This window comes from Sinohyriopsis cumingii, chromosome 10 (assembly GCF_028554795.1).
Source record: "Sinohyriopsis cumingii isolate HCF-2022 chromosome 10, ASM2855479v2, whole genome shotgun sequence".
Lineage (NCBI taxonomy): Eukaryota > Metazoa > Mollusca > Bivalvia > Unionida > Unionidae > Sinohyriopsis > Sinohyriopsis cumingii.
Genome location: NC_142970.1, coordinates 115,209,894 through 115,225,040, shown reverse-complemented (window position 1 = coordinate 115,225,040; position 15,147 = coordinate 115,209,894). Strand labels below are relative to the sequence as shown.

General features: G+C 34.5%; 1 protein-coding gene across 1 annotated transcript in view; it reads left to right on the top strand.

Moving 5' to 3' along the window:
- Window positions 1-8,952, top strand: part of LOC149791067 (uncharacterized) — a 50,183-nt gene extending 41,231 nt beyond the window's left edge. Inside the window, exons 12-15 of the mRNA XM_089971456.1 lie at window positions 4,166-4,243; window positions 5,480-5,664; window positions 7,573-7,695; window positions 8,828-8,952. Of these exons, the coding sequence (XP_089827582.1) occupies window positions 4,166-4,243; window positions 5,480-5,664; window positions 7,573-7,695; window positions 8,828-8,926 (485 nt within the window). The 3' untranslated portion in view covers window positions 8,927-8,952. The remainder of the gene's footprint in view (window positions 1-4,165; window positions 4,244-5,479; window positions 5,665-7,572; window positions 7,696-8,827) is intronic.
- The last annotated feature ends 6,195 nt before the right edge of the window (window positions 8,953-15,147 follow it).

Genomic DNA, 15,147 nt, shown 5'->3' with positions numbered 1-15,147 from the left:
GGCCGGAAAGGGTCTAAGACTACCGGGAACCCCGTATTCATGGTACTCGGGAAAGGGTCTAAGACTACCAGGAACCGTTTATTGACTCGGGAGTCAACGACTCCCATGTCTAATTTTGATTTAATAGGCGCCGCAAACGCGCTAGCGATAAAAAACTTCAGAGGTGTTTTTATGAGGGATCAATTACCGGCGGCCCCAAGGAATACTGAAACAGGCATAATTAACCTCGATGGGTCCTCCGGAGCGGGAACTCATTGGGTTGCGTACGCGATTGATCCGCGTGCAATCGTCTATTTTGATTCATACGGGTTAGCCCCACCAAACGAATTCATGCGGTATATCCGGGCGTGTTCAGCCCGGGTTTTTTATTCCACGCTGCCAACACAGCGATTAAGTGACCCACCGATATGTGGCCGTGAGGTATTGAACGTACTTGCGGCGATTTCATCATCGCGAAAACCACCTCATGTGGTTGTAAACGAATACACTAGTGGGGTCGTAGAAGCTCAACGGATTTTAGAGAATAACATTTACAATAATAATGATTGATATTTGGGGACGATCGGTTTCGGCGCTGAAAGAATCCACGGAAACAGCCGCCACCGATGACATAAAAAAACTAATTGAGGATGAAATCGCTGATACGTTGAACTTAACCAGTGTTGACCCAGATGAAATAGTTGTATTTCAAGACCGCCAGGGTAAATTGAAATCCGGTAATGTGTCACTGAATGATGTTTTAATACGACAGCGTGATGCCGACGAGAACACTATCGCGCTGTATACCAGCGACGGACGACTCAAACCGGGTCGAAATATAGTGGAGATAGAGAGAATGATAGAATTAATCCGAGACGGTGGTATAAGGTTGAATAGATCAATAATCGAACTCGAAGGGCATGTGAAAACAACTATCGATAGATTTTTTGGGTACCCGATAGTATTCGAACCAAATCTTGCAACAATAAAAAATACTATTTTGGAGTTTACGACGCTGTCGGGCCAATTTTACACGTTACGAAAAAATGTTAACAGGATCGATGACAACTTTGATAAATTCCTTGGTAAAAAAAATACCAAGCCGGATGAAATCACAATAACTATAAATGATATCACTGCGTATGGACAGGAAATAGAAACAATCAAAACTGATGTTGCAACAAACAAAAAGGGTGTAGACGCGCATGAACGGGAAATAGAAATAATCGGCGCTAATGTTGCAACGATCATAAATAATGTAGACTCGCATGGACGGAAAATAGAAACAATCAAAACTGATGTTACAACGATCATAAATAATATAGACGCGCATACACAGGAAATAGGAATAATCAAAACTGATATTGAAGCGAACAAAAAGGGTGTGGACGCGCATACACAGGAAATAGGAACAATCAAAACTGATGTTGAAGCGAACAAAAAAAATGTAGACGCGTATTGGCGGGGAATAGGATTAATCAAAACTGATGTTGCAGCGAACAAAAAAGGTATAGACGTGCATACATATGAAATAGAAACAATCAAACTTGATGTTGCGGCGAACAAAAAAAGTATGACCGAGAATACACGGGAAATAGAAACAATCAAAACTAATGTTGTAACGATCATAAATAATGTAGACGCGCATAGACAGAGAATAGAAACAATTAACACTAATGCTATAGCGAGCAAAAAAAGTATAGACGTGCATGAAGGGGAAATAGAAGTACTCAAAATTAATGTTATAGCGAACAAAAAAAGTATAGACACGCATATACAGGAAATAAATACACTCATTACTAGGGTTGCAGCGAACAAAAAAGATGTGGACACGCATATACAGGAAATAGGAACGATTAAAACTGATGTTGAAGCGATTAAAGACGGACTACCGAGAGTAGCAGAGCAATTCGAAAAAATAAAAATCCCTCATGAGAACATCATCAACACAGTATACACAATTCGGCATGGATCATTCGATTGGACTCCTACACAGAATACAGTAAATATTACCGCAACTGTTAAGGGTATTTATCGATTGACACTGGTTTCAATGATGCAGTTTAATATATTATCGTCGAGTTCATCCGGGTTTAACAATACAATATCAACAATTATAGACAGGAACGCAACTGAACAGTTTACAATTTATGCCGTTGATAGAAATCTAGCCCGGGCAAACATTACATGGTATGTGGAATTTGCAGCGAATCTAAGTAATTAAAAACACTAGCCCTTTTAAAATAAAAATGACCACCAAGGAAGTTGAATCAGAGGTATCACCGACGTCACATCAATATCGATTCGATACCGCAAAAGAATTTTCCGCGAACTTGAAAACGCTTTCCGAACAATACCGTGTAAAAATAAAAAAATACCGTCGTAAAATAACCGCCATCGACGCGGTCGTGTACTCGGTGTCGGGTATAGTAGCTGGCGCCGGTGTTATTTTATCCACGGTGACCACGATAACCCCGATCGCTGTTCCAATCGCTGTCTCCGCAATGACAACAGTTGCTGGAGTTGCCAACGCAATCACTAGGAAGATATCATCGTGTTTTCAGAAAAAACTCAACGAGTATACAGTAAAACATCAAATAGTATCCGACGCATACTCGAAATTATCCGGGTTGATCTCGTTATCGATTGATAATTTGTTCGTATCCGATGTTGAATTCTCCACGATGGTCCAGTTATATAGCTCCGCGATGTCAAAAATCGAGGATTTTCAACTGGAAGCCGAAACCACCTGGTTGTTAAAATTAGACACTAAAAACAACGAATAATAATAATGTCGCTGAACCCCGAATTGTCTCAATTACTTCAGCGGATCGCGGAGAACACCACTCCGGTACAAACAAGTATGATATCGATAACATCAACGAAACCCGAATTCAGTGTGAACTTCCCATCACCGGTTCCAGTAAAGGAAATAGCGCTGGCAAAATTGCGAGTATATCACAGTTGGCCTAATATCCGAGCGGACGCATTTAACGGACAACAACCTAATAACTCGCTGGTTTTTGCACGGACAAATAAACCCGATGGGACCCCAAACTGGGAGGAGGTTACAATACCAACTGGGTCATACCAAATAGAGCAAATCAATAAAGAATTTCAACGCAGGATAAAATCGATCACAGGAAAGGAATCAAAAATCGCTATTACGGTTCATGAACCGACGTTATCGTCGACGATTGAAATAAGCACACCGGGGTATATGGTTGATATTTATAACAGTTCAATAAGAACCATACTAGGATGGCCTGAGAATCCACCCGCGGACACCCCCCCATCAACTATCCTCAGACACGATAACGGAGATGGTGGTAGGCATATTGCTCCATACAACGTAAATATCGCATCAGTGATAGCGATCAATCTAGTGTGTGATGTTATCGAAGGGAGTTATCAGGTGGATACCAAGCAATCAAATCAAGCTCAACAGGGGTATATCCTTTATTCGTTTTCACCAACAGCCCCTCCGGGATTTTTGATCATTGAGAGTCCGATTAATCCGGTCTATATGCGATGCCATAATCGGCTTTTAACGAGAATTAATTTCAGACTTACCGATCAGTCAAATAACCTAATTGATCTGCAAGAGGAGGAGTTAGTGATCACTCTGTTTGTAAGATCATAGCAGCAGAGGGGGCGATGACATCGACGCGGTCGTCGATGTGCTTACCGGACGCTGACGACGCTGGGGATCGGCGCGCAGAAGGTGTTAATTAAACCAAATGACGTCACCATCGTGTAGGATGGACCGACGTCGTTTTTTTTTTTACCAGTGCTGACTACACCGTTTCCGCTGAGTGCAGAAAGTAATAATTAAGCAAAATAACGATTGGACAAAATGTCCGATTCGCCCCCTCTGCTGCTCATATCCCCAGCACCGACTTCCCATAATCAAACAAGTAATTACATATATATATATATATATATATATATATATATATATATATATATATATATATATATATATATATATATATATATATATAACTTTCCAATGTATGTGTCTTCATTGAAAATTAACTCAGATACCAACCATCACCACATGTAGTCGTTTATTGTCATATACATATAAAACTATAACTTGAAACTCCAGTAATGTTTCGTGGATAAAGAAATTCTTACTTTATATAAAGATAGTAACGCTGGTTTTCTTTTCATTCAATTACAGAACCTATGAGTGTTCACACCACACTGCATCCTACAGATTCCACGCCAACAATCACGAGCCCAACACCAACTGTTTCTAGTGCGTACTATTTCGAAATCTTATCAATTTCGGAATAATCTAATGTTAAATCGATCAAGGAAAATATTGTAAAATTATGGTACCGAGACACACTGTGATTCATTAATACATGGATGGGTCAGTATAGTTCTTTCAAACGTTGACCTTCACTGCTTGCATATTACCAACAATTAATATCCCAATTATATTTTCGATATTCGTTGATTTTAGTGAAAACTATATTTTTTCTTACAATTATACATTTTTCTCTACTGAATGAACACGCATGGAGTTTAAACGCATTTTGTTACGATAGCTAGAAAATTATATTTGACTACTTTGCAAATAGATTTAAATTAGCTCTCTGTTCTTGACTATTACATTACATCAGTCATTTTCTTCTAAACATTTCATTTGTAACGGTTATCGTTGCTAGATCAGTGAAATTACATCATATCACCCAGACAATGGTCCGATAACGGGAAAACAATTATTTTCAATTCTCATTTGTCTTCAGCATGAAGTATTATTTTATTTTGACTTATTTACACGTCCATAAGAAACTAAATATATTTTTATTTTCTGGAGGCATTTGTATACTTAATATCTATGCTAAGCAAATATGACTCTGAAAGCAACAAAAAATATTATTTTGGTCCTTTAGTGTATGGATGTATTTGCTTCACACCATTTTCCCTTCAGCATCAATCACATTCAATTCAGATAAATGTTCCATAAATGAAGACCTGGGCTGACACAAAAAATAGAGTACTGGAGGTGCAAAGGAAGAAGCGTAGCGATAGGAAAACTTTGGAAATATATAATTATTTTCTCCTAAAAGTGGTGCGTTGTGCTTAAAAAGAAAGTAAATTTTATATATATATATATATATATATATATATATATATATATATATATATATATATATATATATATATATATATATATATATATATATATATATATATATATATATATATATATATATATATATATATATATATATATATATATATAATGGTTAAAACTTCATTTCGCTTTCGTATAATAATAATAATATATTAACACTTCATTTCCTATTATTAAAACTTCATTTCGCTTTTTATTGCAATAAGCCTTTTACAATATAAACATTACCGATGACAATGAAAGATTTGTGCTAAAAGACAAGGGAAGATACAACATTATCCGTTGAGACATACAGACTCTAAACCATTTTGCTATGTTATCTCTTATATGATATTATTATTTTAATAGTGTCGGTCCACTACACATGCATGAAAGTGCCTACCATTGGAACTTTGGCACACGGAATTAGGCAAGCTAATTCGTTGGCAGGAAACTGTCATCCGGAAACGTCTGATCACATGGCACCAGAAGCTTTGGTTATAAATATGTGCAACGTTTCTAGTCATTCGGATTCCTGGACAAGAGGTCCAGATGTAAGTTCTCACATGATTTAAAATAACTCCAAGGACAAACGAATATTGCGTCTGAGTATCGGTAAAGGTGTTATTTAATTGTGGCACATATTCTCGGGAATATAACCTTACCTCTGTAATTTGGCTTCTCTCCACCCCCACAAGCATGTAATGCCTCTTGATGTATATCTTTTAAATTTATGCTATTTTTAATCAAACTATTAAGCACTGAATACAGTATCACTTCATTCGCAAACACAAACTTATTGACCGTATTAAGAAGACAATTTATCGTCTGCATTAACACGAGAACTTCTGGTAAGTATTAAAATTACAATTTCTGGTCCGTTTTGAAAAGAAAACTAAGAATTTCTAAATTGTAAGATAGCTGACCAGCACCACTGTAGACTATTACATATAAATCTGTTCATCTTTAAGACCATATACATAGACGATATTTTCTTTTCCTACGTTAATACCGGATATATTTCATCGTGTGGTATCAAAAACCTTATATTTTAATGAGTGGGAAAAGAAAGCTTTGTTTTCTCCAACATTACTTCAAGATTAAACTGACTCTTCGAAAATTACTCTCACCCCCATCCCCTTTATTTAAATTCACCTCATTTGTGATGCCTGACCATATTTTAATAAATTTGGAGTATGCGCATTTGTTAACATCGCTCTGTTTTAAGGATTTCTTAGATTGTTTTGATTACTTGTTGATTATGGGAAGTCGATCCTGGGAAGATATTCCTCAGGCCGAAATAAGTTCCCAATTACTAGGAGCAAACGTCACGGAGTTAAGAGTTAGTGAATTTCGATGATGCCATGGTTCACCTTTGATGAATTCAGGTAAGAGCCACACGAGTGTCATTGTCTTTCAATAGTCACTAATAAAATCGAGTTGTGTACATTGATCGTGTGACTCGACGTGCAGTATTTAGATTGGAGACTGATTGGTATATTACACAACGGAATAAACTAGAAGGGACTGCTCTGTGGTCAGCAGGGCCCGTTTATTGTTGTCACTGTGGTAAATGTGATGCAGTTTTACGGGTGAAATGTGGCTTAAACCATGATTTGACTGGCCTAAGGTGGCTAAGTACAGAACGTTTCCTTTATTAGAAGAGTTGTATAGTTTTACGGCGTAAAATGACAGGGGTACGTTACGGAACTTTAATCGAGAAAAATCACGCAGATATGCGGTTGATTGGCATTTTGGAAGTTCTGAGATCTATGGTCTTGCATTACTTAGAGTAAAATTATTATAGAATGAACACGTTGGAACCTTGTAGTTTACAACAGTAGTTGTATATAAGTCTTTGGAATTAAGGGGAAACATATGACTTCTAGCGGAATCTCGACAGGGTTTGACATCTACTGGTCAAGTAAAACCCCTAGACTGTTACAACATAAATATACGTGACCGAAGAAAGCGGCAGGATTGACATGACCTAATTTGTCGCAGTACATTATGTTTGTGACATTTTGTAAACTGTTTGACCCTATATGAAAACAATGCAAGTCCGATTCGGCAATGCTTCACAGCAGGTTTGTCGCTGCTGTCAAGGAAGTAAGGGGAAGTAAGAGGAAATAACTTCATCGTTGGTCAAATTATTTTCAAAGATTAATTGTCTGAAATGGAAGGCAGTTTCTATTTATGTTTTCTAGCTCGCAAAGTATTCGTTTGTTCCTCTATAAGGTACAACTTTTGTAGACACAAACAATCAAGAGTCGCGTGGCATGATGGGAAATTGTATATTTTTACATGTGAAGTTATAACAATATAGTTTATTCATGTGGAAATATCAGGATATATTTTTCACATGTGAAATTATAAGAATTTAAAAAATATGAAAACTACTTTCTCCCTACGCCTATATATTTCACATTTAAATATATAATAAAATATTTTTCATTACCAAGGTGATGTCAGTATGTGAGAAAATCCCTCTATACACGCCCGTCGCCACATTCTTTAATGGAAAATATTCAAGTCATGGAGGACTTGCCGGAATATTCGTCGGTTGTCTGCTAGACGGTTTTAAGGTGATCAACTGTTTTAGATATGATTCGAAATACATGCATATTAAAGCGAAATGCCACATACTACGAACTACAGACTTAGCACGCAATCGGAATATAACGACTTCGACCCTGGACATAATCATTCACTTAGTTTTTTGTATAGCCGACTGATTATCTTTTTATTATAAAAAAAAACTCTTACTTTTTTTCTTATGTTGGAACCTTGAAACAGAGAAGTATAAATTATGTTTTAAAAGTTCATTTCCACTCTTCTAAATCTGCAGGAACTTGATTTAAATGTGTACATGCTCAAACTGTCTTTAGAGTTTCTGAGACGTGGGAACAATTGTAATTCTCCTGTTACTTTTGTGATAGCATGATCGCACCAGGCATTGCTTGTTCTCAAACAATCGCCATCTTCTGTACAACTTTAAAAACAAATATTTATAATTTTATAGAACTGGCCCTTTTCTGTATATACGAATAATGCCGACCTTACCTGCATCGTTATTGCATCAATTTTACCATTCCTTGTAGTCCGATGGACATGTTCATACCTGATTTTGCTGACCAAGGCAAATATGGAATTTAAGAGCTGTCTTTAAACCACTGACACTGTTTCAATAAGGGAGCTGTATTTCTTGCCATTTGCATTTAATATTGATTATTGCTGAATCGGAAACAATTCATTCTTTTCATTACTTTTGTTTAGGTTGCATATTTTCACCGCAGGATTTCTTCTCGTCATAGAAATTATTGTTTAGCCACCATGTTATTGTTAAAAAGCGGGCATCAGCAAATCTTGGCGTTCTTTATAAAATGAACATATATTGTCTACAATGAATCCTCTTGTCATCTTTAAAACCTCAAACAAGAAATATTATTTTCGTCATAAAATCATAGACGATTCTACCATTTTGTCTAACGATATTGTCATGATATTAATTTGTTCACGATATTGTCTTGTTATTGAATTTTAGAGATTTCATGATAAATATTATTTTACATTAAACTTTTAGTTTTCACGAGATTGTGATGATTGATGTTGATTTTGTTACGACATTATTATTTGATTTCGATTGTTCACGACATTGTCATGATAGTGATATTTTACGACATTGTCTTGATTTGGAAAATTCTTTTCTTTTTTCAGATGATAGTTCAGGAGTGCGAAAAGAACATTACCCTGTCGCACTTAGTGATTGGGGGCCACTCCCAGCTGGATCCAGTGAATTACTCAATTGTTATGTAAAAATGTTGAAATAAACTGCAAACAAATGTCCTAAAGGTACATTTGAGAAGAATGCAGCTTAACAGTTGGTGTTATATTTCATATGTTGCTATATTTGCTTGTACTGACGGGACCAGTTTGTTTTCAAACAATCCATTAAGCGTTCCAAATAGGACCACACTAACTAAATCATTTTAAACTATGTTTATTTGTATTGACTACATAGTTCAGAGTAAAGGCTAGTTAAAAATAACGAATTCAAAACACATTTCCAACAATTCCCACAGAGGCATAAACCCTCAAAAAGTAAAGATAAATCGTGTGACAAATCACAAAGAATCAAACTATAAATAAGGCATGAAAAAGACATTGTTCAGCTCATACTGCATTCGTTCAAAAAATCAAACAACGTCTCAGGCGAAGCACGATCCCAGACGGCAGCTCGTAACAAATAATTTACCCCATAAGCAGTCTCTTACGGCATGCAAGACGGCGCACCATGCCTCGTTAAATTCACATGGGGAGCTAATACATAAATAAATCTGTTTTTATTTATGTGCACTCCCTTCTCTTTGATTTTTTTCTACCCTGATACAATGATCAAACTATATATCGTTTCATAGTTTATGCTTCCCCTGTGTGTGAAATCTAAACAATAACATACAGCCATGCTTGCACTTCACAATAACATAACGATATATATATATATATATATATATATATATATATATATATATATATATATATATATATATATATATATATATATATATATATGAGCACTAACAATAATATATACTACAATGTTTCCACTACACAATAAAAGAATTATATGTTTGCACTACACAGTGAAATACTATTACGTTTGCACAACAAAAAACATCCTGCAATGTTGTTTTTCTACACATCAACATACACACGTGTTTACGCTACACAATAACATACTGCTATGTTTGCACTTTACAAAAAACTATTGCCATGTTCGCACTACATACTGCTATGTTTGCACTAAACAATCTCGTACAGTATATCATACTGATATGTTTGCACTACACAATAACATAATATTGTGTTTGCACTATACAATACCATACTATTCTTTTTGCACTACGCAAAAACATACTGCAATGTCTGCACTACACATTAACATGATATGTTTGCATAACACAATAACATAATATTGTTTTTGTACTACACAATAACATACTATTGTGTTTGCACTACGCAATAACATACTGCAATGTCTGCGCTACACATTAACATGATATGTTTGCATAACACAATAACATACTATTGTATTTGCACTACACAATAACATACTGCAATGTCTGCACTACACATTAGCATGCTAATATGTTTGCACAACACAATAAAATATTACTGTGTTTGCATTACACAATCACATACTAATGAGCTTGCACTACACAATAACATATTCCTATGTTTGCACAAAATAATAGCATATAGTATAACATACTGCTATGTTTTCCCTACATAATAACATACATTATACCATGCTACTATGCTTGCACTACACAATAAAATACTTTGTTTGCACTACAGAATCGCATATTCCTATGTTTGAACAAAATAATAACACAGTATGACATACTGCTATGTTTGCACAAAACAATGGCATATTATTGTGTTTACACTTTGACCATTTAAACACTTATTTAGGAGATTTGTTGGTAAATATTATGGTTCAGACTAAAAACCAATCAAAAATAGCACAAAAAAATGAATCCATCTTACAAGTCAGTTCAGTGATTAATTTGAAAGCAAAATGCTCTTATGGTACGTGTACAGGCTCGAACAATTCGTAACACAAGAAAGAGTGAAAACAACAAGGTTTGAAAATTTTAACAAATAATTTATTTCCCTGGAAAAATGTAAAAATGAAAGAAGAAAAAAGAACCCTTACGGTTTCAAGAATCAAATCCAAAAATATTCCAAGAATAATCCACGAATAACATTTTAGAAGTGCTACTAATAAAATGTTTTACTGATTTCATCTTCAAGTCCCGACGAAGAATCACAGATGGAAGGCTATGACGTATGATGTAGCTTTAACTGTTTCGAAGTCTACAGTTCCTTGTAGAAACGCAACAATTTACTCTCTTAAAACCAATCCAAAATAGCATAAAAAGTTATCACGTCCCTCTTACTGAATCCAAGTCAGTTCAATCATTAATTTGTAAACAAAATGCTCTTATGTTACGCTTTAAGGCTCAAACAAACAGCAACACAATAAAGGGTGAAAACAACAAGCTTTGACAAATTTAACAAATAATTTACTTCCCTGAAAAATATTGCAAAAACGGAAACAAGCAAGAACTTACGGTTTCAAGAATCAAATCCAAAAATAATCCAAGAATAATCCACGAATAAAATTTTAGAAGTCCTAATAATAAAATGTTCAAATTATTTCAAGTTCGAGACCCGACCAATAATCCAAGATGGATTTATGATGTAGCTTGTACTGGTTTGAAGTCTACAGTTCCTTGTACAAACACAATAAATTATAATCCGGTTTTGGAAATCCAAATAAAATTTTCAAGAAATGTCCTTGTTCAAGAATTCTGTATGAATACAATAATATTTCCAGAAAAACGAATTAATCTTTTAGAGTCCAAATATGAAGAAAAATTAACAAAAAACTCAAAAACTCAAAAAATTCAATACTGATCACAACAGAAGATAACAATTTGACATCAAGTGTTTAAAGCCCAGATTCTGAGACCTCTCTCTCTTTCTAAACAGCACTATTAATAACTAAGTATTTCGCAATTTTGGAAATGCCTAATTGCGAAACAGGATCACGTGATCATGTTTACATGTAAAAGTCACATAGCTCATGTAAGTCCTTGATAAGAACCAATCATTTTACTCCGAGATTTTTTTTTTACTTGACCCTCAATCAAGGCCATGAACTATGTCAAAAATAGGAAAAGGTGTTTCTATTATTAAGTATCTAAAGAAAAACTCAGGTCAAACTGAATTTTCTTGAGAATATCAAATTCTTAGTAAACAAAATTACATTGCAAAAGACTCCAAAACCCACAAAATAGCAAACCAAATCAAACACAAGTTAAATAAAATATAAATTAAATCAAATATACGTAACAACGCAACTAAAGAAGGAAGTTGTTATTCTGTATTTTGGACTACATTCCAGACAAACTAGAAAACCAGACCATTCTGAAAAGTTCTTTCATGGCCCATTCAATCACAATATGACCCTAAGTGTAAATTTTAAGTGGACCAAAACGAGATTTTTGTTTTAAACGAATGACCGATCGTGCGATACGGTACAATGTTCAAAGGTCGATGGGCGATAATATTTGCTCATGAATAATGCTACTGTGTATCTTTTAAACTACGGTTGTGAGATTACTTTAGAATTCAGCACAATACAGTGACTTCGTTTCTTATAGAACTGTTCATTTTATTATCCAGCAAAATGAGTATATACTAAAAAGGTTACTACATTTGCTTCAGAAAATATGAACTTGTTTTTTTTTCTGACGAATACTCCTAACGTCTTCGAAATTTTCAAATACAAATGAGCAACCTGTAATTTATGTCACTATGTTAGCATACGGAAAACTCTGACATTTTGTATGGGTTGGTATGTCTTTCTATATTGTTGTTCGTCATGCATAAGGTCGTCAACCATGTTTGGGGACTTTGTTATTTAATTAATATCAGTTCTCAATTAAAGATATAATACAATATATGTAAGAGTATAGTAAGAGTGTGACGGAATTTAACATTTATATCTAATGACATAAATAAGACCTTGAACTTCTGTCCAATTTCCATTAAATAAATACTTAAATACTTAAACAACACAGTAAGATCCATATCCTGTCGCATTATAGCAATATTAAAAGATGTGATCCAACTTCAAAGTAAAACAAAAAACCGTTGTTTCAATATTAGCATATTTCAATATCAGCATAAATAACACCAGATCATCAGCAAAAGGTTATCATAACTTCGTTATTTTCCCATACGATGGTAACCGTCAACAATACTATTAATTAAAAGATTTCAAACGATGCCGAGGTCTTAAATAAATCCTCTCTCTTTTGAATCTTCCTTGGGAACCTAGTTTAACGGCAAAGTTAGAATTGGTCATAACGATTAATTGTCCTTGACCTAAGAGTGTTTGAATAGTTTGATGTACCAATAGTCTTGATTAATCATTTTTATCCTGCTTTTGATGTGATTACTCTCCTGAAGTGGACCGACACGTTTCTGAAATGTAAATTATACATTGGGCAGAATTTTGGGAACTTCTTATTCTGTTCTCAAAATTAATATCCTTATGCAGATATTTTATGTTTTGGATGCAACATCATTTTCCATCAAGTGCGCACATGTGTTTGACTATGCATTTGTGACCTTGGTCCATTGTTTTATGATTTCAAGACTTCATTAAACCTTTGAAAATTTTAACACCACACTTGTTCACTTTTAGATAAATAGATCTGAATTTGCGTGCTAGTTCCTATCTTGACATGGTCCTCTTAACACGTAATGAGGCCTAATTCTTCTTATCCACGCTTCCAGATATTTACATAGTCTCTTCCATTCATAACTATTGGCATAGTGGACAATTCTCGAAATATTTCTTTAATTCAAAGTATTTCTAGAACAGGTATTCTTGAGCTAAGAGTGATTTTTTAAAAATCGTTTATTCTACTGTCATAATTAATTGTAGATCTAGATTCTTGACATAATTTGTAGAGACAGAGTTCTGTGTGAGGTTTAGTTTGTCATACTAAATGTTTGTTTGTACAGGTGTTTTGTGTTTTGGATCTTCTCCTTTCTTGATCAAAAATATGCTCTAATTCACAAAAAGAGGAATCTGCAGAAGAAGAAGTTCATGAACGAACAGTCCCCAAACGAAACATCTGTTGTGACACCTTTTGACTCAGTTTTGTCATTGTGCATAAAATATGTGCAATAACTTTGGAATTCGCTTAGCATGCATATTTGTAGCATGGTATAAATACAGTGGGTACAATCGTACTACTATTTCATCCTCTGCAAGTTTGCCTTCAACCTGTCCTTCTTTCCGTTTTTATTGCCACTTCCATACATCTTGTTTAGCCACCGCCCTCTTTCTCATTTACCGATTCGGACTTTGCAAACCACTGATTGTCAGATTATGGTCGTTTTTGTGAATGTGTGTTGATGAGTAACACTGATAAGATCATGTACGGTCGTCTGCCTATGTGCCTGCTCTAAATTCAGTGTGAGAGAGAGGGTGTATTTTTGATGTACCAGACACTGAACATCTAACGGTCGGGGGAGTGTCGACTCATTCAGTTGATGAATGAGAATACTCCCAATACGATTTTCTTCCCGTTAGTGGGTACATTTCCGCTATCTGTCTTGGTGCATGGGAGATTAGAAGCTGGGCGGTAGTTCTTTAAATCGTTATGGTTTCTTCAGCAGAGGCTTTAGAACGAATTTAAACTAATCTTCTTGACCTAAGTCAAAATTAGCATTTTCTATAATAATAAAAAATATTACCTAATGGACAATTTCATTACAGAAGGTTCCAAATGTTTTCAAAATAAAATCCTGGTTTAATTTAGAAGGCCTGTTATTTATAATAAAGAAAATGGTAAACACAATGTCCTTTAAGATAATAATCCAAAGATATTTATCCTACTGTAGGAAAAACGTAAACAATGTTGTTTACAAAACTGCCACTGATTTTGCACAGGGTCAGCAATACAATTTTACTTTACCCATAGCATATAATCAAAAAAAAATTAAAAAATAAATTTAACACACAATGGAAATTAAATAAGGTTAACATAAGCAAATCTATAGTGTGCATGGAGAGATGAATCGACTGTTTAATGGAATTTCCGTTATTCATCTAGATGTATTCTGTCCTAATAACCTTAATAGCATAACATTACATATATATATATATATATATATATATATATATATATATATATATATATATATATATATATATATATATATATATATATATATATATATATATATATATATCAGATGGTGAAAAATGTTACAGCCATTAAACATAGAAGTACATACAGATAGTTGTCTCTCTTTAACCAATGGCAAAGAAAAAGTAGAACTGCCACGCGAACACAATATGATACATCGAAGATTTCTTGATTTCGGAAAGACGCATTCTATTAAATAAGATAATGAAAGCAGGACGTGCTGCATTTATAATTTTCAAA